The sequence below is a fragment of the Eulemur rufifrons genome, chromosome 29 (assembly GCF_041146395.1).
Source record: "Eulemur rufifrons isolate Redbay chromosome 29, OSU_ERuf_1, whole genome shotgun sequence".
NCBI lineage: Eukaryota > Metazoa > Chordata > Mammalia > Primates > Lemuridae > Eulemur > Eulemur rufifrons.
The window spans coordinates 95,239,623-95,265,540 of record NC_091011.1 but is presented as its reverse complement, the minus strand read 5'-3'; the positions used below and the strand labels follow the sequence as shown (position 1 = coordinate 95,265,540).

At 60.5% G+C, this 25,918-nt stretch overlaps 1 protein-coding gene across 3 annotated transcripts in view; it reads left to right on the top strand.

Annotated features, from left to right (window-relative positions):
* Positions 1-22,639, top strand: part of KCNH2 (potassium voltage-gated channel subfamily H member 2) — a 33,189-nt gene extending 10,550 nt beyond the window's left edge. Inside the window, exons 3-15 of one of the 3 annotated variants that reach the window (XR_011231755.1) lie at positions 8,123-8,287; positions 9,328-9,774; positions 10,326-10,537; positions 14,901-15,329; positions 15,894-16,281; positions 16,544-16,743; positions 17,248-17,500; positions 18,690-18,883; positions 19,221-19,320; positions 19,978-20,063; positions 20,154-20,340; positions 20,556-20,733; positions 22,083-22,639. Coding sequence is in view for 2 of the 3 variants with exons in the window: in XM_069461404.1 (XP_069317505.1) it covers positions 8,123-8,287; positions 9,328-9,774; positions 10,326-10,537; positions 14,901-15,329; positions 15,894-16,281; positions 16,544-16,743; positions 17,248-17,500; positions 18,690-18,883; positions 19,221-19,320; positions 19,791-20,063; positions 20,154-20,340; positions 20,556-20,733; positions 22,083-22,232 (3,176 nt within the window). In the remaining variant the exon portion in view is untranslated. Of the gene's footprint in view, positions 1-8,122; positions 8,288-9,327; positions 9,775-10,325; positions 10,538-11,926; positions 12,334-14,900; positions 15,330-15,893; positions 16,282-16,543; positions 16,744-17,247; positions 17,501-18,689; positions 18,884-19,220; positions 19,321-19,790; positions 20,064-20,153; positions 20,341-20,555; positions 20,734-22,082 lie in introns of those variants that run through there. The other 2 variants (XM_069461404.1, XM_069461405.1) reach the window with 2 other exon arrangements.
* Positions 22,640-25,918: the final 3,279 nt, after the last annotated feature.

The window sequence follows — 25,918 nt, the reverse complement described above, 5'->3', positions numbered from 1 at the left end:
CTAATTTTTTCTATATATATTTTTAGCTGTCCATATAATTTCTTTCTATTTTTAGTAGAGATGGGGTCTCGCTCTTGCTCAGGCTGGTCTCGAACTCCTGAGCTCAAACGATCCGCCCACCTCGGCCTCCCAGAGTGCTAGGATTACAGGCATGAGCCACCACGCCCGGCCTTTTTTTTTTTTTTTTGAGACAGGGTTTCACTGTGTTGCCTGGGTTAGAGTGCAGTGACGTCATCATAGCTTACTACAACCTCAAACTCCTGAGCTTAAGTCATCCTCTTGCCTCAGCCTCCCATGTAGCTGGGAGCCACCACACCCAGCTAATTTTTTATTTTTTGTGGAAACGGGATCTCTATATTGACCAGATTGGTCTCAAACTCCTGGCCTCAAGTGATCCTCCTGCCTCAGCCTCCCAAAGTGCTGGGATTACAGGTGTGAGCCACCACGCCCGGCCACATTTCTTTGATTCCCAATGAGTCTGAGTATCTCTTAGGCTTGGCAGCCTTTTGATTTTACTTTCCTGTGAATTGCCAGCTTACGTCCTTTGCTCAGTTTTCTTTTGTAGTTGCTGTCTTTGTTCTCATTGATTTGCAGGGTTGCTGGGTACTCTAGAAATACAAATGCATATAGTTAAATATTCAACATATCCCAGGTTTTAATTCCTTGCTGAATTGTGATATTGCAAATATCTTCTCCCTTTCACTCTCTCTTCAATTTATTCAACAAAGATAAAACTTTTGATATAAATTCATTGATCTTTAGCTTTGTTTGTGCTTTTGAAGTTTTGTTGAAGAAGTTAGTCACCATCCTGAGGCTGCCAAGGTCTACATTTTCTTCTGTTAACTTAATTGTTTTACCTTTGTAAGTTGGATCTTTAATCCATCCTGAGCCTACCTCGTATGCAGTGTCAAGTAGGGATCAAGTTTTATTTTTTCCATGTAATGAGCCAACTTTCCTAACTTATCTAGTAAACAGTTTGTTCTTTTCCATTGATTTGTGAGGCTACCTTTATCATGGGTTAATTTCCCACGTAGCCAGGGGTCTGTCTCTGAGCTCTGTTCTGTTCCAAATATTTCTCCGCCCTTGCAACAGAACCACATAAAAAAAAAAAAACCCTATAGTATTTAGTATATCTTAGTATCTGGTGAGGCAAATCCTTTCTCTTCTTCTTTTTTTAAAGGTTGACATAGCTATTCATGAATCTCTATTCTTTATAAACTTTAGGGAAGGTTTATTGAGTTCCTGGAAAGAAAACACCCATTAGAATCTTGATTGGAATTGGATTGGTCTTATAGATTCATTTGGGGAGAATTAATAATCTTTATAATAGTTGTCCCAGTCAAGAGCCTGGACTGTCTCTCCATTTACCAGATCCTTTCTATATCCTTTGTTAGTTTAAAGTTTTGTTTTGTTTTGTTTTTCCCCATAGAGGTCTTGTATATTCTTGGTCAATTCCTAACACTTTGTAGTTTCGTTGCTATTCTAAAAGATATCTTGTTTTTGACTATTTTTTGAATTGCTTTATTGCTGGAATAGAGCAAAGCTGTATATTTTTGTGGGCTGATCTTGTATCTGCAACCTTGCTGAACTCTCTTGTGTGCTCTAATTATTTATTTTTTGATTTTTTGCTCTCTCTAGGGAGATAATTCTATCATCTGCAAATAATGCCAGTTTTCTCGGTTTATGTTTGGGTCACTGTCATGTGTTTTGAGCTCGAATGTTCCATTTGACCTTTCAGGGGGGTTTCACTGGCACTTGCACTTGTTTGTTGGTCCTTCGCAGTGTCCTCTGGGTGTAGAAGTCAGGGACAAATGATAAAACTCTTGGTTTAAGCAGTGACCCATGGCAGAGCTGGAATTGGGACAGGGCTTTATCAAGGCTTCCCTAGGTTCTCTGGGGTGTGTGGAGACCCAAGATAGAGTATAGTTCTAGAAGCTTCCAGAGCACTAGAGGAGGACAAGGACTCCCAGATTGCCTCCTGGGGGACAGTGGCAGCTCTGTGTGCCTTTGTTGCCCCGTGGCAGGCTGTGTGTGGGGTCCTAGTGAAGGGGGCTGAGGAGTCTGAGGCTCAGGAACATCCCACATGCTGCAGCTCCTGCCCTAGCCCGGCCTTCCCCCGGCTTCCCAGGTGGGGAGCTCTGTGTTGCGGGTTAACTGTTGATCAGATTCAATCTTGCTTCAGCGACAGACACCTTGATTCCCACGGTGGCTCGGTCTACCGCCCAGACTCAGGGTGGAGGTCCCATTTGTTCGATGTGGGCCGTAAAAAGTGATCTGTGCTCCTGGAGCTGGAAGGGAGGTGAGAGAGTGGGGCCATGGCCTGTCCTCACCTGCCACGACTGCAGGTCACTACCCCTGAGTTCCACCATCAGTCCTTCTGCAGCTGCCAGCCCGGCCTGGCCGGAGGGAGGATGCTCACTCACCCAGAAGCCAGCACGCAACGCTCTCTTGGCTGAGGGGCATCGTGTTAGAAGTTTTCAAAGAGAAGCATCCGTGCGGGCCAGATGAAGCAGTCAAGAAAGCCTTTGTTGAAGGGGTCCTAGAAGGATGGGAAGGAGCTGGAGGTCAGCAGGTAGGGGTGGTGGGGGGCAGGGTGGGCCCACCTGCCCAGGCCTCAGCACGTCCATGCGGGAGCTGTGGAGGGTGGCCTCCCGCATCTCTGTGCCCTTGTTTCACCTTCCCAGGGCTTCTCAGCAGGAGGGTAGGGGGAGGGACTCTCAGTGTATGCACCACGAGGATATGGCCCCCAGAGGCTACGTGGCACCCACCAGAGGGGTAGCAGAGCTGAGCCCTGAGCTTTTCTAGGTAGAGCTTTTCTCTTGAGTCCATTGCAGTGGTCTGGGGCAAACATGGCTCAGGCAAGCCACATGCGGGGAGTTTGGGTGGGGGTCTAGATGACTGCAGAGGTCCCTGAAGCCCTATATATGGCCCCATAGACTGCTGGCTGGGTCTCAGGCTGGAAGGGCTGGAGGAGGAGTCTGTCTGGAGATGCCGCGTTGGTGGGAGTCGGGGTCTGTCTTATGCCCCCCAGCCCTGCCCTGCAGTAGGTGTTCCCTGGAACTCTGCATTTCTCAGCTCCTGGAGTCGGGAGGGTAGGATTGGTCTCTCTCTGTCACACACACTCATTCACTGGCTGGCCTTGAAAGCTCCCCCACTCTGTCCCTGGGGCCTGCAAAGTCCCTGGCCTTCCCTAAGCCCCATGCTGCCCAGGAGAGCTGTGTTAGCGACACGGTGGCCCCCGGCCAGGAGCAGCTCCCGCTGCATCTTCCTGTCGCCGCCACCAGGCTAAATATAACCTGACACTGCACAGCCCTGGGCTGCTGCTCCGGAGACAGCCTCTCTGCCTGGGGGCGGACAGGCCGACTGCAGCCCCAGCCTCCTGCCCTCAGAGTGACTTTGGGCCCATCCGGGGCACAGCTCCTCTCGTTCAGAGCGAGGTGGGGAGAATGGCTGCTTCCCTGAGGTCACCTTCCCTGCAGGGACCCGGCTCGTCACCTCGTTAGAACTCTGGATGCTTCCACAAGGCCATCTGTCATCTCATCTGGCACCCAGAGCAGGAGTCACTTGTCCCCGCAGTACCCACAGGGAGTCCGAAGCTCAGAGAGGTGGGTGACCTACCCACAGCCACAGCAAATGACAGGGAGAGCAAGAGTCCAGGTTTGATGTCCAGGCGGAGCAGCTCAGAGCCGGGGCTCCTCCACCTGTCTGGCGTATCCTCTTCCTGTCTGGCCCCATGCACTGAATGGGGGCCCGTTGAGTACTTGCCCAAGGAGGACCCGTGCCAGGCCTGTGCTGTAGGTCATGTTGGCCCAAATGCTCACGTGCATTTATGTGCTCAGTGATTTTTGTGGGGCGATGAAGAGCCTCCTGTGAAGAAGCCTTGTTGACACCAGATTTACAGATGGGTACACAGAGACTCTGACCCGAGGAACTTGCCCAAGGCCATTCAGGGTCATCTGCAGCCTCCTTCTTCTGCCTGGTATTGCCGTGAGAGATAAGGTCTGTCCCTGCTAAAGCCAAGTGTGGCTCCCGCCTGGGGCCTGGCCTAGGCCAGTAGTACCCAGAGGTGGGAAATTGGGTTTGGGACAGTGGGTGGAGCCCCTGACCCCTGAGTGGGTTGGGATACTGGGCAGGGACAGTGGTGCCTCCCCCACGCCCCGGGGACTGCTGGGTGTGGGTTAGCAGCGAATGAAAGCAAGCTAGGCGTTGTGTTCTGACCTCCTCTGGGGCCAGGGTGCGCCGTACCTGCTGCACCTGGAATGTGTCCAGGCCTGGTTCTGCCCCACCCCTCCCTGCCCCTCCTCAGTGCCCTGCAGTGCCCTGCAGTGAGCTATGTGGCCTCTGTAGGCCTGCTGGGTGACTGGCTGGCAAAAGGTGTGGGGGCATAGGAGCCATGGCGTCTGTGCGCGGATGGTACCGCCCCTTTCCTTGTCTCTGTCCCCAGAGGGGCTGGGGAGGCAGGCCTGGGCTGGCAGGGAGGGCCTCCTCACCCAAAGCCAGGTCTCTTCAGCTGGCGCTGGGCCTGGGTGGGGGGCAGGGCGGGCAGGGTGTGTTTTGGGGTCAGCTGCGTAGCCAGGCAAGCCCTGGGCCTCTGCATTCTAAGAACCCTCCACCCTTGGCTGCCTCTCTTTCTCTTGAGCCAGGCTCTGAGTTTCACATGTATCATGTCATCTCATTACAGCCCTGTGGGGTGGGCTCGCTCCCCCTGCCTCGAAGATGAGTGCCCTGGGGCCCAGGAGGCTCAGTGACTGGCTCAAAGTCATTCTAACGCAATGCGCACAGGCCACCTGACTCCACAGCCCATGCCCCCTCCCTGCGAGGCCGGGAATCCTACACCCCGCTGCCCCCGCCAGACTGTCCTGCCACCCCCTCCTTCCCTAGCGCTCCTGGAGCTAGCTGGCTCAGGAGTGTGGGCCGCGCCTGCCACGCAGTGGCTCTCCGCGGAACTGCAGCCTCGCTGGCTGCGCGCCGGGCCCTTCCCGAGGCCAGCCTCTGCCTGGGGGGAGCCGGGAGGGACGGTGGGCGGAGGGTTGGGTGGGGTCTAGGGGTAGGTGGGAGCTGGGGCAGGCGTGTGCCTGGGCCAGCCCAGACGCTGGCTCTCAACGTGTCTTCTCTGCTGGAAGCTGAGTGGCGTCAGGGCCCCAACCGCCGGCTAGCTGCTATTTGCTGTGTGCTCTGCCCAGCTCTGCTGTCCTGGTCCTGCCCCTGGCCTGCTGACTTCTCTGGCCCTCAGGGGTCCCCACTACCTGTCGCCCCAGCCAGTGGTGGGACGGGGTCGGGCTGGCAGGCCTGGCTGAAGAGCTGGGGGTGGGTGATGTGGCGGCTTGTGGAAAACGTGGCCAGCCTGGCAGGGGGGTCGAGGGCAGTGCCACAGAGAGCCGGGCCCACGTGGAGCCTCGGCTTCCCTTCCTTCCACGTCTCCGTGAAGCCATCTGGACCCCCCTCCCCAGCCATCAGGCAGGGCTTCAGTTCACATTTTTGGAATAACCAGGCCTTTGACAGGGTCATTTGAAAGGAAAAGTTTCTTGAATGTTGACAAAGGGAGAGGCCAAGGGGACCCCTGTGTGTGTGTGTGTGTGTGTGTGTGTGTAGGCAGGCATGGGGAGCGGGCCTGTGCTGCCAGGTGGCTTATACCTGGAGTTTCTGCCACCTGGGTGGTATATTTTGAGATGCCAGCGTCCTGGGGCAGCGATTTGAGGTGTCAGGATCCTGGGCTGGGTGGGCTTCAGAATGCAGCTCTGGCCTGCCTTGTTGAGTAGCTTGAACTGAAGTGGGGATGGGGTGCTGAGGGCTCAAACTCAGATTTTCTGGGGTCCTGTGTTGGGGACAGACTTCCCAAGCCATCCTTGCTGTTGAGGGCATCTTGGTTCTAGACTCTAGACGTCCTGAGATGAGTTTCCTGGTGAGGAATGAGGTTCGAGGGCCTATATCGCTGGGGTCCCAGGGCTTGGTGCTGGGGTCTCTGGGGCTAGGGTTTCCTGTCTCCAGTCTCTCCTTAGTCCTGCGGAGGCTAGGCCCTGCTCAGGCCGCTGCCGGCCATCACCATATTAGGACATAAACTCCAGGCGGGCTGTCCGGGTGCCAAATGGTCTCCAGCTGAGCCCGGCCCCCTGCAGCTCCCAACACCACAGCTGTGTGTCAGAGGCCGGAGGTCAGGGGACAAGAACCGCTGCTGGAGGGAGACCCAGACAGAGTGCCCAAGCTCAGGGCCCTGGAGCAGAGCGGGAGGACCTGGGATGCCATGAGTGGAAGGGCTGTGGGTGGGGCAGAGAATTCCTGGCCATTCCCTCCCCTGGCCCAGCCCCTCACCTCAGTGCCAGCCTGTTTAAGCTGGTTTCAGAGGACCTCAGTCCATAAGATGAACCCTGCAGCTGTTAGAGTCGCTGATCTGCTGTGATCTCTCCGCCCCCTCCCCAGCGCATCTGCCCTGAGCAGGGCCAGCCTCTCCCAGGTCAGGCCCTTCCCACCCGCCTGCGCCTGCCCCGGGGCTGCTCCGCCACCTCCCCTGCCTGCAGCTCCTCAGGCCTCTATGGCAGGTGCCGCCCCCTCTAGGTGGCCGGCCTCTCCCTGACTCAGATCACCACCGCCATCCCCAGCTGCGGGTCTGAGAGCTGGGGCTGGGGTGCGGGGCACATGCAGAGGGAAGGAGACCAGCCCGAGGAGGCTCTGGGAGGTAGAAAGGTGAGGAGGAAGGACATGTGAGGCTGGGTTGCTAGGGGCCACGTGGAGCCACATGGTTCATCACCCTGTGCCTGCCTCTGATCCGTGACTGCCCGTCACTGACACTGCTGGCCAGCATGGGCTTCCAGGGCACATTACTCTAGGCAGTAGGTCCTTCACTGGGGACGTGGACACTGGGAAGCAGAGAAGACAGGTGAGCGGGGTGGGGGGGCTGGGGAGAAGAGATAAGGAAAGAGTCTCCCCTCCCCTGGGAAGAATGGGAGATGAGGAACACGCCTCGGTCCCCATGGGGTCATAGAGGAGGAGGAGCAGGATGTCATTGTGCCTTCTTGTTTTATCGAGGACTTCCAAAGGTCGGGTTTCCTGGGCCTTAGGTGGAACTGAGAGCTTGACCTAAAAGAGGTATTTTTCAGAAATCAGCGTGGAGAGGGTGTGGGGGCCCATGTGCTTGACAGGGAGCTAGGATGGAATGAGGACAGGCCTGGTGGGTGAACTCACCTGGCATAGCGGCTTTGGTGGACAGAGAGAGACAGGGAGGGAAAAGATCGAGGACCAGGAGAAAGAGGAGGAGAGATGGAGATGAAAGATCTAGAAGCCGTTCATCTTAGACTCTGTGGTGAAGGATCAGTTTTCTTTAATTCGAATATGTCATAGACTGGTACTTTTGTGAAATATAAGAGCACATGCCTGGATATTGCGGCACTGCCAAGTTGCCGTAAAGGTTTCGAAACTCTTGCTGTCAATGTCTGTACTTATCTTGTGGACTGACACAAAGGCTGGGTGCTGCTCTAGAAAGGACGGAGACAGAGACAGACAGCAGCAGCCACCTGCCTGTGGTGTGCCGTATATGCCAGGCCTTGCCCTATAGCTAAGCACTTAGCATGTGTCAACTTAGTCCATCTTTACAACTCGTGAGAAAAGGGTTCTTATTCCCATCTCATAGATGAGGAAAATGAGGCACAGGGATGCTAAATAAGTTAACAAAAATGCATAAGTGGCTAAGCAGAGCTGGGATCTGAAGCCAGAGATTCTGGGCTTAAAGTCTGCACTGCCTGTCATGCGGGAAGAGCAAAGCCGCGCTGGGGGACGGGGAAAAGGAGATGAAAAGGTGGAGGGAGAAGGGATCATAAGCCAGTGTGAGAACGTGCATGTGGGGAAGGGGGCCGGAGAAATGGGATCTGCCAAGAGAGGGGAGGGGACTCCACGGGCCCCAAGCTGGAGCAGACAGATGGAGGGAAGACCTGCGACGGGCAGGCGCAGCCGGAGGAGGGGACAGGCAGGAGACCCTGGAGAGGAGGGCAGAGAACAGTTTGTGGGGGCCGTGGCGGGAAGCAAAAGTGAACAGGCCCTTATGGGTTCTGGGGTCCATACTGCCTGGCTTTCAGCTCTGCCCACCGAGGGGCACTGGTGCCACAGTGCCTGTGCCCTCCCCACTCTGTAGGGAGCTGCTTCCTGTGTCTGGTGGACGTGGTGCCCGTGAAGAACGAGGATGGAGCTGTCATCATGTTCATCCTCAACTTCGAGGTGGTGATGGAGAAGGACATGGTGGGGTCCCCGGCTCATGACACCAATCACCAGGGCCCCCCCACCAGCTGGCTGGCCTCAGGTAAGTGCAGCCACATCCTCGGGCTGGCTCAGGGGTACATGGTCTCACTTCCCTGGGGCCTCGAGCTGCCCAAGGTCAATGCTTTGCAGGAATGGAGGATACAGTAGTAGGGAGAGTACACCAGGGACGTGGCCTGGTCCCACCGGGAGGGACAGACAGCAATGGAGTGACAGGGCCCAGGGGGTGAGGCCTTTGGGGCAGCATAGCACCTGTTTTCCTAGCCTCACCTGCTTGCGTCCCCCCACAGCATACCCTGGGAGTGGGCCTCTCTCTGGCCTCCCTTGAGCAGCCCAGGATGGGAACTCACCCTTCCCAGAGGGTCTGGGCCACCTGGGAGTGGCTCCCTCTGCTCATTGGAAAGTTCTGTCTCAGGGACTCAACTCCCGGTGTAGTTTCTGTCCTCTGGTCCTTGTTCCTGGCCTGGCCCAGTTCCCCGCTGGCCTTAGCTGACGAGGGCAGGTCTGAGGGAATGCTCTCCGTGGCTGGAGGCACGGAGGCCTCCCCTCACCCACGTGCTGATGCCAAGCCTCAGACACCCCCCAGGATGGCCTCTTTGGGTTTAATTTTTCCCTCAGAGTCATGATAAAAGCTTTCACCTCTTGGTTTCTCAAGCTCTAAAATGACAACGTTAATAACACTGTCCCCACCTGTCCTACAGCTGCCATCCGGCAGGTGGCAGGGTGTGGGAGGAAGCATTAGTCACTCATTCCCCTGCAGGCCCCTCCTGTGCGACCTCTAGCAGGTTACAGCAGCCTTTATGCCTAAACTCCCTCGTGCCTAAAATGGGGATGATGGGACCCACCAGCAGGTGTGAGAATCAGGGATGATTTATGTAGAGTCAGTTTGTTATGATCAGAGTCTTAGATAAGATTTATTCTAGACTGTTTTTTGAGAATTGAGTTCAAAAAATTGTGCGTGGGTGGGGTGGAGGGGTGCTGGCTGTCAGAGTCCCCGGTTCCCCCGTTCCCCGCCGGTGGCCTCGCTCCCTCCCGGCTGCCTGGTCCGCATGGCACTGGCCACACGCCTCCCCTCTCCCGCAGGCCGTGCCAAGACCTTCCGCCTGAAGCTGCCCGCGCTGCTGGCGCTGACGGCCCGGGAGTCGTCGGGGCGGGCGGGCGGTGCAGGCGGCGGGGGCACCCCGGGGGCCGTGGTAGTGGACGTGGACCTGACGCCTGCAGCGCCGAGCAGCGAGTCGCTGGCCCTGGATGAGGTGACGGCGATGGACAACCATGTGGCGGGGCCCCGGCCGGCGGAGGAGCGGCGCGCACTGGTGGGCCCCGGCTCCCCGCCTGCCAGCGCGCCCGGCCCGCACCCGTCGCCCCGGGCGCACAGCCTCAACCCCGAGGCCTCGGGCTCCAGCTGCAGCCTGGCCCGGACGCGCTCCAGAGAGAGCTGCGCCAGCGTGCGCCGGGCCTCGTCGGCGGACGACATCGAGGCCATGCGCGCTGGGGCGCTGCCCCCGCCGCCGCCGCGCCACGCCAGCACCGGTGAGGGGCCCCCAGTGCCGGTGCCAGTGCCCGCCCCAGCCCCAGCCTCCCCGGCCCATGGCCAGGCTGCCCCCTGCCAGGCCCTCAGCTTCCGACCTTTCCGCCAGCCTGGGTGCCTGGGAGATGGAAATCCCATTAAGCGCTTATTTAATCCCATTAAGTGGCCTTTTACACTATTAAATGTCCATTCATCCCATTACATTCTCCCACTCCCAGGGCCCTGGCTGGCCCATGGAACTGGCTGTCCCAAGACGTCCTGGAGCAGGGATGGCTCTGGGGACTGTGAAGGACACCTGGCACCACCTGGCCCTCTGGCAGGGTCCGATTATCCTTGAGCAGTCCCTTCTTCCTCCTGGTCTTCTCCTAGTTGCATCATGGTGTGCTTCCTCAGAGTGGGGAGGGGTCTGGTCTCACCGGTTTCTCTGGGACCGCCCGAGTCCCCTATGTTGACGTCACTGACTCACTGTGCCCGATGGCTGCAGCCTGTGCAGGGCCTGACCCCCCTTAGGCCCTGGCCTGCTGACCTGACCCCGCCTTGCCTCTCCACCCAGGGGCCATGCACCCCCTGCGTAGCGGCCTGCTTAACTCCACCTCAGACTCGGACCTCGTGCGCTACCGCACCATTAGCAAGATTCCCCAAATCACCCTCAACTTTGTGGACCTCAAGGGCGACCCCTTCCTGGCTTCACCCACCAGCGACCGGGAAATCATAGCACCCAAGATAAAGGATCGGACCCACAATGTCACTGAGAAGGTCACCCAGGTAAGTGTCCAGTGGGCCCGGCCCTCCCCTCACCTTGGCGGAGCTTGGGGCTTGCGGGTAGGAGTGCGCTGTGGTACAGAGGTGGGGTGGAGGGGCCAGCCGGTGAAAGCCTCCTCAAGGTGGGGGACGGGCACCCTCGGAGAGGTCCCGGAGAGAGGGGACTGAGGTGCTGGGAGCAGGCAGTGCAGAGGATGGGTGGATGAGGTGCTTGCCTCTCACAGGGTGAGCACAGGGCAGTTGAGGCAGGGGACGTGAGAAGGAGCCAGGCAACTTCAGGGACGTGAGGGCCTGGTCACAGGCTGTGTGTGAGGGCAGTACCGTGGGGCAGGCCAACAGGAGGAGGCTTCAAATTAGAAGAGGCCACAGAGGTCAGGTCAGGAGGGTCCTGCTGCTTCTAGGCCAGGTGATGAGCCCAGCTGGGCAGAGGGTAGGCACCTGGTACTACGAGGATGGCCAGGATGGCCTGGAGGTGTCTCAAAGCGTGAGAGTTTCCTTCTCATGTCGGGAGAGTGGGGCAGTGGGGGTACAAAGACATGGAGAGATCAGCTCCCTGAATCTTGGGCCAGAGACCGCCAGCCTGTGGGGGCATTGGCCAGGACCATATTGTGGCAGGGCCAGTCTGGTCTTCTGTCCCCTCCCAGTCTTGGAGCTTTCCTGGTGGCAAGATGGTCTGTACCCCTCCACTGCCCAGTCTCCGCCCCCAGCTCCCTCACATCCTGGCCTTGGGGGTAGGGGTGGCTGGGTTAGGAGTGGGCCCACGCAGTGAGTGAAGCCTGGGACAGTGGGGACTCCTGTCCCCCTCCTGCCACTTCCACAACAGCTGCCCAGGCTGGCCCGTGTGAGAGCTGCCCCACTCCCCAGGCAGCCTCCTGGCCCTGCTCCCACTGCCTCCAGCTCTCTGGGCCCTTGCCAGGGCTCCAGCCCATTGGCCTTGACTCCAGAACATTCCCCCTCACCCCAGGCCCTTATCTGGCTGCCTCCCCTCTCCCCTCCCCCCTTGCCTCTCTCTTGATTCCCACCTGAGCCCCTGGCTCTGCCCCATTCCCCTGCCCGAGTGTGTGCCCAATGTGCGTGTCCGGGTGGGTCAGTGCGTGTGCGCCTACTGTATGTGTTGGCGTGTGCGTGTGTTCCTGCCAGTAACAGCGGTCTCTCCATCTCTGGGTGTCTCTGTCTGACTCTGGCTGGCTCAGCACTGGACCGGCCGGGCGGGGGTGTCGGGGAGACCATTAATCTATGGTGACAAGCCGGCTGCCGGCAGAGGGGGAGGGGCACGGGCTGCGGGAGCGGCGCAGGAGCCTGAGCGGGGTGGGGGCGGGCAGGGCGGGGGAGCCCAGTGTGGCGGGTGGGGGTGGGGACCCGGGAGAAGGAGGGGCCGCTGGAGGAGCCGGCTGCGGCCACGGCTGCTGGGCAGGCGGGCGGGCAGAGCGCAGTACCCTGGCAGCAGGGCCCGCACCAGGGGCTATGGGCAGCCCAGGCCAGGCGGGCTGCTGCCCATGCTCCCTGCCAGGGTGACCCCAGCCCGGGGTCCAGCCCCAGCCACGCTGGCTTCATGCCAGAGGCTGCCCTGGCTGCTAGTCGGCCAGCCTCTGGGGTGCAGCCTGGGCTGGGACTGCTGCTGGGGTGCAGGTGAGGTGCTGGCTGGGCCCCCGGGCCCCAGGGCAGGCAGGCTGGGGGGAGCCAAGTTCTCCATGGCGGCCCCAGCAGGGAAGGCGAGCGGGACAGGGGCTCTGCGGCCCAGGGCCCAGAAAGGCCGGGTGAGGCGGGCAGTGCGCATCTCCAGCCTTGTGGCCCAGGAGGTAGGTGACCCCTGGCCCCTCCCCTTCCTTGCCGGGGCTGGGGCACCAGGCAGGTGGCTGGCAAGTGGGAATGCAGCCCCAAGGGCTCTGGCTCCAGGCCGGGAAGAACGCTTCTGGGCAGCAGGAGGGTTTGGGGAGCTGTGGGGTCTGTGCCCTGCTCGTCTACTCTGGGCTCCTGCCCGCTGTCCTCCCAGGTTAGGATCACAGTGGACCCCTTGCTGGTGCTTCCTCTGTCCTGTGGCTTCTGCTGCCCACAGCCTTCAAGCTCAGAATGCAAAGGAGGAGAGAGACAACAGGAGTGAGACGGGAGCCCAGAGAGGATGGCAGGGAGGCAGAGGGAGGAGAAGGAGCTAGCGGGCAGGCCGGTGAGAGGGCTGGCGGGCAGCAGCCAGGCCTAGTACAGAGGCGCCGGGGCTTCCTCACTCTATGTGCTGGGGGTGGACCCTATGACAGGCGAGGGAGGCTCAGGCTGCTTTCGGGGGTCCAGGAGGCTGGAATCTGCGGGGGTGTCACAGCCACTGTGCAGATAGTGAGGGCATGCCGAGCTGGGTGTCTGGCTCATCTCTTCAGGGGTGGCCCTAGGGTGCTGGCTGGGCCGTGCACTGCTCTGTTACCTCCTGGGAGCCACCGCTATGCCCCCAGTGGCCCTCCTGTCACAGAGTCTGAGCAGGCTTGGGTGGTGGTGGAGGAGGTGTGGGAGGTGGCGCGGAGGTGAGTCTGAGAATCCCACGCCCGCCCCACTGCCCCCAGCACCTCAGCTCTCTCTGTCTTGGCTCTCATGCTCCTCCCAGGTGGGGGACAGGTACAGGTGGGAGTCTTCCTCAGGTGAGGACCCAGGACTTGGCTTAAATGTACTGGCTTCAGTATTCTATAGGACAGCAGGTCGGGGGAGGGGGGTGGGTACGCCCCTGGCCCAAAGCCATATGGTAAGCTGAGGGTGCCGAGCTGCCACCGGCCCCTGTAAGGACACGGTTTGCATGTCCAGGCTTGTGTCCCAGGCTTGCCCCACGCATGTGTGAGTTTGTGCCCTGGGGCGCTGCTGCCAGCGGTGCTCCAGCACAGCCTCTGGGGCCCGGCCTCTCAGGCACAGGGAGGAGTTGCATCCAGGGGCAGCTACCTTCTTCTGCCCGCTTGTCTGTAGTTCTTTTTCTCAATCCCCACTTGACCCCGGAAAGGCCACCACCCGTGAGCATGTGCTGCCTGCCCTAAGGAGCAGGCTGCTGGGGCTGAAGGCAGAGCAGAAATGGGACCTCGAAGGCTGTTCCTGGGCTCCTTCCGGCTGCCCCCCACCCAGTCTGGCACCTCTGGAGGCCCTGCGTCCATCCCAGAGTGGTCACGCCACTAATTATGACCTGTGTTAACTTCTCGTTATTCCTCTAAGGAGATGTTCTCCAAATGTGCCATCTGTGAAGGTGGCTTGCGGATGTCCCCAGCTTGCACATGGAGGGAGTCTTTGGGACCCTGTCCATCATGGGCTTCCCCAGCACGGAAGCTGGGGCTGTGTGGCCCGGGAGCCGGTGCTTCTGGAGGCGGGGCCAGCCGCTCTGGCTTTCAGGGGGGCTGGGTGAGGCCTCGGGTTTGGCTGGCTGCCCAGGGGTGGCGGGGGCCAGGCTGGGAGAGTTGGGGAGGGGGCTTTTGGGTGAGTTGTATGTCCGTGAGAGGATTCTGGGGGAGGGGCACAGAGGGTCAGATGCAGGCTTCTGGCACAGCTTGGGGAAGCTGGCCTGAGCTGTCCCCAGTTTGGCTTGGGAGAAAGAGTGCTGTGGCTACCGTCACCTGGGCGGATGGTGACCTGCCTCCGGCCTGTGCGTGTGAATCTGCACAGGGCTGTGTGTCTCTCCTGAGCCATCCTTGTGTGCACGTCCCCCTGTGTACATTGGGCACCGTCTCTTCTGGGTTGGGCTGTCTTCTGTGTCCCTTTGTAAGAGTGTGGGAGGGGGAGGACTATGGGCCATCCTGGGTCTGGGTGGAGGGGGCACTGGGGGAGCAGAGGGTGGGAGTGTCTTGATCTCTCCCTGCCACCCCCAAGAAGGCCAAGGGGCCTGAGACTGGGTGGCTAGTGTCCTTGGGCCAGTGGCACTACATGGACTGCGAGGGAACTGCAGTGACCACCATTTTCTGTGAGGCCCCTGCCCGGGCTGGGAGCTGTAGTCCTTAGGACATTTTCTAGACAGAGACTGGTGTGTGTGTGAGAGCATGTGTGGTGTCTGGGGCTGGGGGCAAGATGGCATGGTGCCAGGCACAATCCGTGGGGCTGGGTCTGCAGGGTGGTGTGGCAGCACTGGGTGTCACTGCAGAAGGCCCAGAATCCAGGTCCGCTGGGAACTGCTGGGACTGTTGGGAACTAGCCAGGAGGTCCTGTGCTGTGTGGCATTTTGGGAACTGTACACCTAGGTCTAGGGTGGTCAGTTGCTGTGGTTGCTTGGCTGAGGGGTGGGCATCCTGATGGAAACCTTTTTGGCCTCTCCCCGCTTATTCTGGTTGGCCGCAGCAGAGATGATACCTGCTTCTACGCTGAGGTCCCATGGCCTGCCCTCCCCCTCCCCTCCCCCTTCCTTCCCATCCAGGTCCTGTCCCTGGGCGCCGACGTGCTGCCCGAGTACAAGCTGCAGGCGCCGCGCATCCACCGCTGGACCATCCTGCACTACAGCCCCTTCAAGGCCGTGTGGGACTGGCTCATCCTGCTGCTCGTCATCTACACGGCCGTCTTCACGCCCTACTCGGCCGCCTTCCTGCTGAAGGAGACAGAAGAGGGCCCCCCAGGCCCCGACTGCGGCTATGCCTGCCAGCCGCTGGCCGTGGTGGACCTCATCGTGGACATCATGTTCATCGTGGACATCCTCATCAACTTCCGCACCACCTACGTCAACGCCAACGAGGAGGTGGTCAGCCACCCCGGCCGCATCGCTGTCCACTACTTCAAGGGCTGGTTTCTCATCGACATGGTGGCTGCCATCCCCTTCGACCTGCTCATCTTCGGCTCTGGCTCCGAGGAGGTGGGGTTGGGGTTGGCAGGGAGGCAGAGGAGAGGGGAGGATGGGAGGGTGGGCAGAGGGAGAGAGCTGGTGGAGGTAGCGGGGTGGAGGGGTGCTGAGGGCGGGGAGAGAGAAAGTGGGGGCATGGCAGAGGCAGGGCCGGGGACCCAACAGACCCGCGCTCCCCACTGCTCTCCATGAGTTCACAGGGTGCTGGAGGCCAGAGGGTTGCTACTTTGTGCACCGAAAGGGGCCACCGTTTTCTAAGTCACACGGAAGTGCCCTAGAAGCCAGTGGGCATTCTGGCCAGTCACCTCAGGGTGCTTATTGCACCTGTTGGATCCCCTGTTTCCTCATTCTGACTATGGGGACCAGGACCCCTTGTCCCAAAGGTAGCACAGAGATTAATGGGACACCTGTGCTGGGCCCGGCGTGGAGGTGCTTCAGACAGGAGGCTTCGACGAGGAGGAGGAGGAGGTCTGGGGAGGAAGTCTTTGGGGGTTTCACCTCTGATGCCCCCTCCAAGGGCTACAGTGCCCCCCACCCATACCCCCACACTGAATGTCCCCGCTCCCTGCTCCCCAGCTGATCGGGCTGCTGAAGACGGCGCGGCTGCTACGGCTGGTGCGCGTGGCGCGGAAGCTGGACCGCTACTCGGAGTACGGGGCGGCCGTGCTCTTCCTGCTCATGTGCACCTTCGCGCTCATCGCGCACTGGCTGGCCTGCATCTGGTACGCCATCGGCAACATGGAGCAGCCGCACATGGACTCGCGCATTGGCTGGCTGCACAACCTGGGCGACCAGATTGGGAAGCCGTACAACAGCAGCGGCCTGGGCGGCCCCTCCATCAAGGACAAGTATGTCACTGCACTGTACTTCACCTTCAGCAGCCTCACTAGCGTGGGCTTCGGTAACGTCTCCCCCAACACCAACTCAGAGAAGATCTTCTCCATCTGCGTCATGCTCATTGGCTGTGAGTGTGCCCAGGGGTGGGTGGTGTGGGACAGCCCAAGGTGGAGAGCCTGAGGCATCATGATGCGGTTTGGGGGCTGGGACAGCAGGGCAGGAATGGCTGCAGGGCTAGAGCATGTGTGTACTTGGGCATCTCTGGGGTATGTTGACACTGAGACTGAGACGTGATGCGGGTGTCACTGACCGGGTGCAGGGCCCAAGCAGGGTCCCTGTGGGCAGGCGGGGCCCTGCGCATACTGACAGCCCCACCTCTGTGCCCCTAGCCCTCATGTATGCCAGCATCTTTGGCAACGTGTCGGCCATCATCCAGCGGCTGTACTCGGGCACGGCGCGCTACCACACGCAGATGCTCCGGGTGCGGGAGTTCATCCGCTTCCACCAGATCCCCAACCCGCTGCGCCAGCGCCTGGAGGAGTACTTCCAGCACGCCTGGTCCTACACCAACGGCATCGACATGAACGCGGTGAGGCCGCCGGAGCGGCGCGGCGGGCGGGTGGCAGGCTGAGGAGAGTGGAGTGGTGGTGGGGAGGGACCCTCTTGGTGCAGTGAGCAAGGCTCAGATGGTCCTGGTTAGTGCTAAGAAAGACCCCGAGGGGCACGTTGCTCCCCCTTTGCTCTCTAGGAAACTGAAGCCCGTGGCGCCCCTTCACTGGCCAGCTGCCCCTTTGCGGCAGGTGCTGTATACTAGGCCCTCCACATGGACGGCCGAGTTATATCCTTACAACAGCCAGAGACAGGAATTGGTTTCTACACTTTACAAATATAATAAGTACATGGAGGTCTAGAGCCAAAGGGTGCCCAGCCAGAGGTGGCGAAGCTGGAGTCTTTCCTGAAACACCACACTGCTCTGGGGTAGCACCCAGGCCCAGAGGATGAGGTTTCCCTGAGATGGAGGGGTGGGGCAGTGGGGTGGAATTGGGGTGGGGTCCCAAGGAGGGTGTGCTGAGCTGGCCCCGCCCACCCCCAGGTGCTGAAGGGCTTCCCTGAGTGCCTGCAGGCTGACATCTGCCTGCACCTGAACCGCTCGCTGCTGCAGCACTGCAAGCCCTTCCGAGGGGCCACCAAGGGCTGCCTGCGAGCACTGGCCATGAAGTTCAAGACCACACACGCACCACCTGGGGACACGCTGGTGCATGCTGGGGACCTGCTCACCGCTCTCTACTTCATCTCCCGGGGCTCCATCGAGATCCTGCGGGGTGACGTCGTTGTGGCCATCCTGGGTATGGGGTGGGGTACGGGCACTGGACTGGGAATGCCCGCGGCAGCCTAGAGAGGTCCGAGCCTTCTGAATGCTCATTTGTTGGGGCTGTGGACCTGCAGCTGCCTGAGGGTCTTTGGGCTCCTTTAATTCACCCAAGCTCAGGCCCTCCAAGAGGGGCAGCAGAGGGGAGCCCCACATGGGGTAGGGCTACTGACTTTGAGGGTTCCCACGTTCTCTTCCCTTCAGGATCTCCCCACAGACAGACACTTCTTCCTTTCTTAAAGTAGGATCAAATGTAGATCCTCCAAGGTGGGCAGTGGGGGCAGAAATGCTAACATGGAGGCTGTGCATCTGATTTTACTAAGGGCCATGTGGTTCTCTGCAGCCTCGTGCAAAATAATCACGCCTGTCCCCTTGCCATGTCCAAAGCACAGGGAGCCCTGCCCCCTTCCCCTCCGACCCCTTCCTGTCCACCCCCCTGTACACGTGGTTAGGTGTACCTGGGTGCTGGGGCCTCTTGCTCTCTGCCTCTCCTTCCCTGGGCCCTGCACACCTTAGGGCAAGTAAGGCGGGATATTCGGGATTGTTATTTCTCAGTTCGGAACAAACATACACTCACTCCATAAACACCCTTTCCCCACCCGCAACGGAAACCAAAGTTTCACCACACAACACTCGGCCTTAGTACGTGTGGTAGCTGGTATTCCAGTATTTTCTGTTCTATGCTGTGCTAAGCTATGCTATCATACTTTCTTTCAGTAAAAAAAAAAAAAAAGCTGGACTTGATTCACTGCTGTGTTCTGAGCTACAATGTGAAGGCCATTGCTTATGAGGGTGCAGCAGTTGGCGAGAAGGGTGTTTGGGATGTGGGGTTTGGGGGTGGAAGTGGAGTTACAACCTGAGCACGTCAGGGCCATGGGCAGAGCTGGGGCATCCGGGCTTGTCCTGCTGTCCAGGTCCCAGTTGCTGGTGGCATGGAGACCCGAGGTTCCTGGCCCCTTCTGCCCCAGGCACTGCCGGCCACTTGGCACTGTCTTGCCTGCTGGGGGCTGGAGGAGGATGGGCTGGCAGATGCCCCCCTGGCTGTGTGGGCTCAGGGCCAGCTGGTGGGTGGCCTGGCTGAGGGGTGGGAATGCCTGGAGAAGGTGCCTGCTGCCTCAGTGCCAGCCCCATGGGGCTGAGCGTTCTGTCCTCTCCGTGGCCTTCAGGGAAGAATGACATCTTTGGAGAGCCACTGAATCTGTATGCGAGGCCTGGCAAGTCCAACGGGGATGTGCGGGCCCTCACCTACTGCGACCTGCACAAGATCCACAGGGACGACCTGCTGGAGGTGCTGGATATGTACCCGGAGTTCTCGGACCACTTCTGGTCCAGCCTGGAGATCACCTTCAACCTGCGAGACGTGAGTGGGCCACCCCGAGCCCGTCCCCATCCCCGGGAAACCTGCCTTCTGTTCCCAGTTGTGCAGCTGCCCCTTCACTGTGTCGCCTTGAATGTGATGCTTCTCTGCCTCAGTTTCCCTGTCTGTCAAGTCATATCATAGACCAGGCTATGAAAGGCCCAGCCTCGGCCTTTGTCGGCGGCAGAGGTGACACAGTTGGTGGCGGGGAGCACATTTCTCCAGAGCAGGAGTGCCCAGTCCCACCTTTTCTATGTTGAAGAGGGGCCTCGGGCTGACCTGGGTGCGGCAGGAGAGTGGGGCGGAAGAGCACCGTGCCTCACACCGCTCTTGGTTCCAGACCAACATGATCCCGGGTTCCCCTGGCAGCACAGAGTTAGAGGGCGGCTTCAACCGGCAGCGCAAGCGCAAGCTGTCCTTCCGCAGGCGCACGGACAAGGGTGAGGCGGGGCAGTGGCGGGTCTAGGTGAGGCGCGGAGAAGAGCGGAGGGCGGGTCCGGCGGTGTCTGCTCCACCCAGGCCTCCAGACATTCCTGTCCCTTCCTCCAGTGCGCCCACTCCTCGCCCCAGCTGTCCAGAGCCTGTGCTTCAGGCCCGCTTGAGCTGTCACCTCCTCCAGGAAGCCCTCTCCCACTCTCCAGGGCAAGGGCATGCCTAGGCTTTTTGGTTTTCTAGGGGCCGTGGTCTCGGCGGGCGCTGCCTTAAACAGCTGAGGGGCAAAGGAGGGCGAGGCCCTGCGGCCAGTGCCAGCGCTTCGGCAGCCAGGGGCTCTCCATGAGAGCGGGGAGCATAGCAGAGAAAACAGCTGGGGACAAATCGGGGCATCCTGCCGCAGGCTCACTCTTGTCGCCTCCCCGCCCCTTCCCCGTGTCCCTTGCCCTCTCTGAGGCCGGTTCTCTATTTCCCACAGACACGGAGCAGCCAGGGGAGGTGTCGGCCTTGGGGCCGGGCCGGGCGGGGGCAGGGCCCAGTAGCCGGGGCCGGCCGGGGGGGCCTTGGGGGGACAGCCCGTCCAGCGGCCCCTCCAGCCCAGAGAGCAGTGAGGATGAGGGCCCAGGCCGCAGCTCCAGCCCCCTCCGCCTGGTGCCCTTCTCCAGCCCCAGGCCCCCCGGAGAGCCGCCGGGTGGGGAGCCCCTGACCGAGGACTGCGAGAAGAGCAGCGACACCTGCAACCCGCTGTCAGGTACGGGGGCGGGGCGACCGCGGGCCGGGAAGGGGGCGGGGGCGGGTGGCAGGTGGCCTGCGCCGCCTCACCCCGACTCTCTGGCTCCAGGTGCCTTCTCGGGAGTGTCCAACATTTTCAGCTTCTGGGGGGACAGTCGCGGCCGCCAGTACCAGGAGCTGCCTCGCTGCCCCGCCCCCGCCCCCAGCCTCCTCAACATCCCCCTTTCCAGCCCGGGCCGGCGGCCCCGGGGCGACGTGGAGAGCAGGCTGGACGCCCTGCAGCGGCAGCTCAACAGGTGGGGGCGCGGCGGGTTAGGGGAGAGTGTCCGCTCGGTCCAGGCCTGTCTGTGTGTCCCACAGCCGGTTCCTCTCCTTCCACTCGCAGCTGAGCCAGGGGCGGCCACCCAGAGTGCAGAGGGGGCCTGCGGGGACTGGCTGCCCCTCCTCCAGTGGAATCAGTCACTGGTGTCCTCACCTCCCTGAGCATCCTCCTCCCTCCTTCCTGCCCCAGGCTGGAGACCCGGCTGAGTGCGGACATGGCCACCGTGCTGCAGCTGCTACAGAGGCAGATGACGCTGGTCCCACCGGCCTACAGTGCTGTGACCACCCCGGGGCCCTGCCCCGCCTCCTCCTCCCCTCTACTACCCGTCAGCCCCATCCCTACCCTCACCCTGGACTCGCTTTCTCAGGTAAGTTCCTGAGCCCCCTCCCCCACGGCACTCCCATCCCTCCTTTTTCTGCGAAGCTTCCACCCCAGACCTGCTGTGCTGCCCTTTCTGCTGGGCCTGGTGCCCCAGCCTTCCCCCACCCTGCTCCTGTCCTTCTCTCACCCCTGCACTCCGGGAGGAGGCTGCCTCAGGAGCTGTGGGCTCAGGGCAGGGCAGGAGAGCCCCAGTCCAAGCCCCAAGACAGCTGGGCACAGGGTACTAGCAGGCTGAGTGGCCTGGGCTCCCCTAGTGTCACCTGAAGGGCCAGATCTAACCATGATGTTTGTGTCATGGCTGTGGGTGGTCTCCAAGGAGAACTGACTGAGCCTGAGGCCTGGGGGTGGGGGCCGTGTGCCAGTATGTCTAGGGACAGGGTCCCAGGTCCCTGCTGTGACGGACACTCCCCTGGTCTGACTGTCCTGCCCACTTTCACTGTCAGCACTAGCCATTGAAAGGGTTGTCTTGACGGCTTCTGGCATTTCCCCAGGTGCCAAGCTCTAAGCCTCTGAGGGTAGGACTTCCAGGGCCTGCATTTCTCTCCTCTGCTAGAGATGGGCCCTTTGTCCCTTCCTGAGTGGATATGCTCATTCCTGGTCTCTGCAGGATAGCTGTGTCTGTGCCCCCTGCACCAGTTCCTGGGCGTCCCTGAAGGGACTCCTCTGGCTGCCAGAGGCAGCCTGGGATCTGCCCCCCCTTCCCCTGGCATCCTCTCCCCCTCCCATATGCTGCCTGCTCCTGTTTGCAGACACCAGGGCCCACGTCAGCAAATGTGCCAGTCTTCCTTCACAGCCTCCCCCGCACAGCTCTCGCCAGCAGACTCGGCAGCACCCACAGCCCCTCCCCTGCCTGCCCCGGCCCTCTCCCTGGCCTTCAGATGCCTGGCTGCCAGCCCGCCTCTGTTTCTAGGTCTCCAAGTTCTTTCTAGATTGCAGGAAGAAACCTTGTCTCTCTGTCCCAGCTTCTGTCCCAGAGCCGGGTTTGGATTCGGCTGCCATGTTCTCTGGGGAAGAGGCCATGGCCTTGAGTTTTCCCTGGGCTGGGGGCGAGGTTCCCTGTGTCAGGGAGAAGCTCTCCAGCTGCTGCTCCCGGGGCCCCTGGCTCTTGCATTCTGAGAGTACATTTCTCTACTTCCCACCTCAGGGCCTCCCCTTGGTAGTCCCTGTCCTGTCTGCCTGCCTTGTCTCCTCCAGACCTCCCTCTGCCCACCTGACCCTCCTCCCCACCTTCCTGTCCTCCTGTCTGTCCTCTGCCACTGGGATTCTCCTGCCTCCTGCGCCCCCTCCCCGCCCCCAACGGCTTCCACACTTGCTCATGCTCTGTGTTCTTCGCAGGTTTCCCAGTTCATGGCGTGCGAGGAGCTTCCCCCGGGGGCCCCAGAGCCCACCCAAGACTGCCCCGCTCGACGCCTCTCCCTGCCGGGCCAGCTGGGGGCCCTCACCTCCCAGCCCCTGCACAGACACGGTTCAGACCCTGGCAGTTAGTGGGGCTGCCCAGTGTGGACATGTGGCTCACCCAGGGATCAGGGCACCACCCGGGCCCTTCCCCTAGGAGGTCCTGCTCAGGAGGCCCTGGCCGTGGAAGGGGAGAGGAAGTCGAAGGAACAGCTCCTCCTCCAGCCCTTGGGACCATCTCCTCCTGCAGTCCCCTGGGCCCCAGTGAGAGGGACAGGGGCAGGGCCGGCAGTGGACAGGGGGCCTGTGGTCCCCCCACTGCCTTGAGGGCATTAGCTGGTCTAACTGCCCGGAGGCACCCGGCCCTGGGCCTTAGGCACCTCAAGGACTTTTCTGCTATTTACTGCTCTTATTGTTAAGGATAATAATTAAGGATCATATGAATAATTAATGAAGATGCTGATGACTATGAATAATAAATAATTATCCTGAGGAGACTCCAGCGTGCAGCTGTCACATGTTGTATCCTGTGTTCACATCTGGACACACATAGGTGCGCGTGCCCTGGCCTCTCTGTGCAGGAGTCTGGGTCTGTCTGTGTGCACAGGGCCTGGGGGCTGCCCTGAGACCCACACGTGGGTGTGCTCGGCGGGGGGTGCTCCCTGCAGGCTGACGCAGGGCATCTGCCTCTGTAGGGCCCTGGATTCAGGTAACAAAGGACCCCCTGGCCTGCTGGAGTTGGAGGTAGTCCTACCAGTCCAGCCAGACTTCCTTTGCTGGTGGCACACTGGCCCCCAAAGCTGGCCCCACCCTGACTGCTAATCCAGCCATACACTTGTCTCCTTGCACGGTTCCTGGGCCCCACCCTGCACCGACCCTAACCTGGGACTGTAGTTGTCCCGTGCCCTGGCGCCCCCATCCCCATCGTGGCCTTATCCCCACTCTATGTAACTGGGCCCCACACCACCCGACTCTGGACACACTGGCTTGCCCAGCCCTGACCACAGCTCACTTGGTGGCTGGCTGCAGATGGACCTCACTTTGATCACCACGGTCACCTGTGATCCTTGATCACAAGAGAAGCTGCTTAAAGAGGGTAGAACTTTCAGGGTGACTCATTCCCATTATTAGGGGACGAAGTCAAAGCAGACGTCCTGGGGACGGTGAGGATATGTGCACCAGTGCGTGTGTGTTTGTGTGCACGTGCGTGCTCATCTGTGTGTGTGCATGTGTACGTGTGCATGTGCACATGTGTGCACCTGTGCCGCTGGCCTTGTGAGGACACACGGCGTCGGAGAGCACAGGGCAGTGGCCGCGGCCAGCAGGGGAGCCGCTGGGCAGTGCAGGTGCTACCTGGGCGGGTGGGCTTAAAGGTGGGGTGCTGCCAGAGGCCTCCAGAGCTCTCAGAGTGGTTTCTCACTTAAGCTTCACAACCTCTGACCCTTTGAGGTGGGTTGTTAACTCTCCTTTGGAGACGAACGTGGCTGTCTCACTGCCCATGCCGGGGATGGGATGAGAGTTGGTCTCTGAGCAGCCTAGCGGGTTCTCCTGGTGCCCAGAGCAGGCAGGCGACAGGGGCGGGATCTTCCGTGCCCAGGGCCTGGCAGGGCCTGGGAGAGATGGGGAAGAGACGAGACCCGTGGGCCAGAGTGGGAGGGGTGGCAGCCAGGTGAGCCAGGCAGAGAGGGGGGCTTTGTGCATCAGGGTCTGTTGCACGTGTATACACGGGACTGTGGACATGCCTCTGCTCTTGGTTTGAAAGTTCAACACAGGCCTTCCTGGCGGGTTGGTGTGTGTGTGAGTGCGGGTGGGGGTCGAGCTGGGGGTGGCCTAGATCCAGTGTGAGTGGGGTGTGGCTCTGCTCGTGGACTCCAGAGGTGAAGCAGCGCCTCGGGACCTCAGCCTGGGGCAGGACCCAGAGCAGGCAGCGGCTGACAGTGAGAAGGGAAGGTACGTGCGAGGCTCTGTGTGCTTCGTATGCCAGGCCCTGGAAGCCAGGCCAAGTCCTTGCTCCCTGGCACTATTGCCTCCTTGTCATGGTCTGTCCTTGTCCCTAGAGTACTGTCATCCTGGGGCCTCAGTCTGGAGTCCACCACTCAGCGTCCAGGAGCCAGGTAGCCTGGCAAGTCGGGGGCACAGAGAGAGGGAGAAAGAGCCTCTGCTCCCCCCACCCCCACTGAGGCTTTGGATCAAGAGTGACACTTGTTATTTCTTTGGGGCACATGCCAGCACTGCAGCAGCTGCCTGCCACTGGGTGAGGGTACCGCCTGGGCCGGGGAGGACTTTGGTGCGCCCGAGGGATGGATGTGCGTGCATGTGTGTGCTCAGGATGGAGACTGGGCAGTGGGGAACCTGCAAAGGCTTGTCCTCAATCAAAGCACGCGGATGTCCGAGAGGTCAATTGTTCAGTCTGGACGGAAGAGCTGCCGGTCTAGCCTAGACGCCCTGTGCCAGGTCCCTGCCAGGAGCCACCTGCCCAGATTGGAGCATGAGTGGGTGGCTCCATTTACCAGGTGGTCACTACCTGCCAGGCTGCAGCTAGGTGCTTTGCTCCAGTGTCATTACTTCCTACCATCACGGAGTGGGTAGTATTGGTCCATATGAGGAGAGTCAGGCTCAGGATGGTTCAGTGACGGGCCGGAGGTTGCACCACAGGTAGGAGGCAGGCGGGACCGACTCCCACGTTCTCCTCCACACCCCTCCTTGGGCCTTCGCCGCTCAGCCTCAGGCTGCTCCCTGGCCTCCTCTCTCCACCCAGACTCCCAGAGCCATAAGGATGCTGGTGGTGGGGGCAGGGGCAAGCCATGTGGTGCAGTCCCCTCTCCTGCAGGGGTGGGCACCCAGCTGTTGGGGACTGTCATCCAGAGCTGGGGACCTCCCAACCATGAGAGCCAGAGGGTAGGTGGGAGCTGGAGGGGCTGTGGCCAGTGAGGAGCAGGGTCCTGTGGAGGCCTGGAGCGCAGCCCCGAGCTCGGGTGTAGCCAGGGCTGGCAGTGGCGACGGGAGGGCGGCACACGCTCTCTTACCTCCACCTCCACACTCAGAGCTCCAGGAGAAAGGGAGGCCGCTGCCCACCCGTCCAGGTGCACGCTCACCCCGCAGCTGCCCTGACCTGGACTCCCATCCCTGCTCAGCCAGGCGGAGCAGCTCTCACATTTCACTGACAAATAACAGGCATTGCTATTCACGGAGCACGCTCTTTGTGGCAAGCATTATTCCAGCTGCCGAAACGAAAGCCCGAGGGCCTGAGCCACTTGCCCGAGCACCCGCTGCTCCTGGCAGTGGAGCTGCCATGTGAACCCAGGTGGCCTGAATTGCAAGCCGTTGGCTTAACCTTTAGGCACACTGCCCCCCTTGCTATAGGGACAGTGACCAGAAGACCTTAGTATGTTTCTGGTGCCGCTGGGGCTGGAATGCTCTCAGTGGGCATCTTGCGGCACGGCTGCCCACCTGTGACGGCCATAGCTGGGGTTCCCACCCTCTCAGGAGCCAGGCCACTAGCTTGGCCATGCCTCCAGAGGCAGCCTGCATCCCGGCTGTTATTCCCAGGGTCGGTTCTGTCACCTACCTGCCCATGAGCAGATGAACTAGAGCATGCCCAGGTCTTGGAGGGACAGATGGCCTTCTCCTCCTTGCCTGCGGGACAGAGCCCTCCATGCCAGCTTGGCACACGGGTTCTCATCTTCCTTTCCGGACCTACCTGTCCTCAGCCCTCCTCTGCCACGTGTGCTGTGCTCCCGTCACACGAGCTTCTGTCCTGTTCTTGGTGCTTTCTT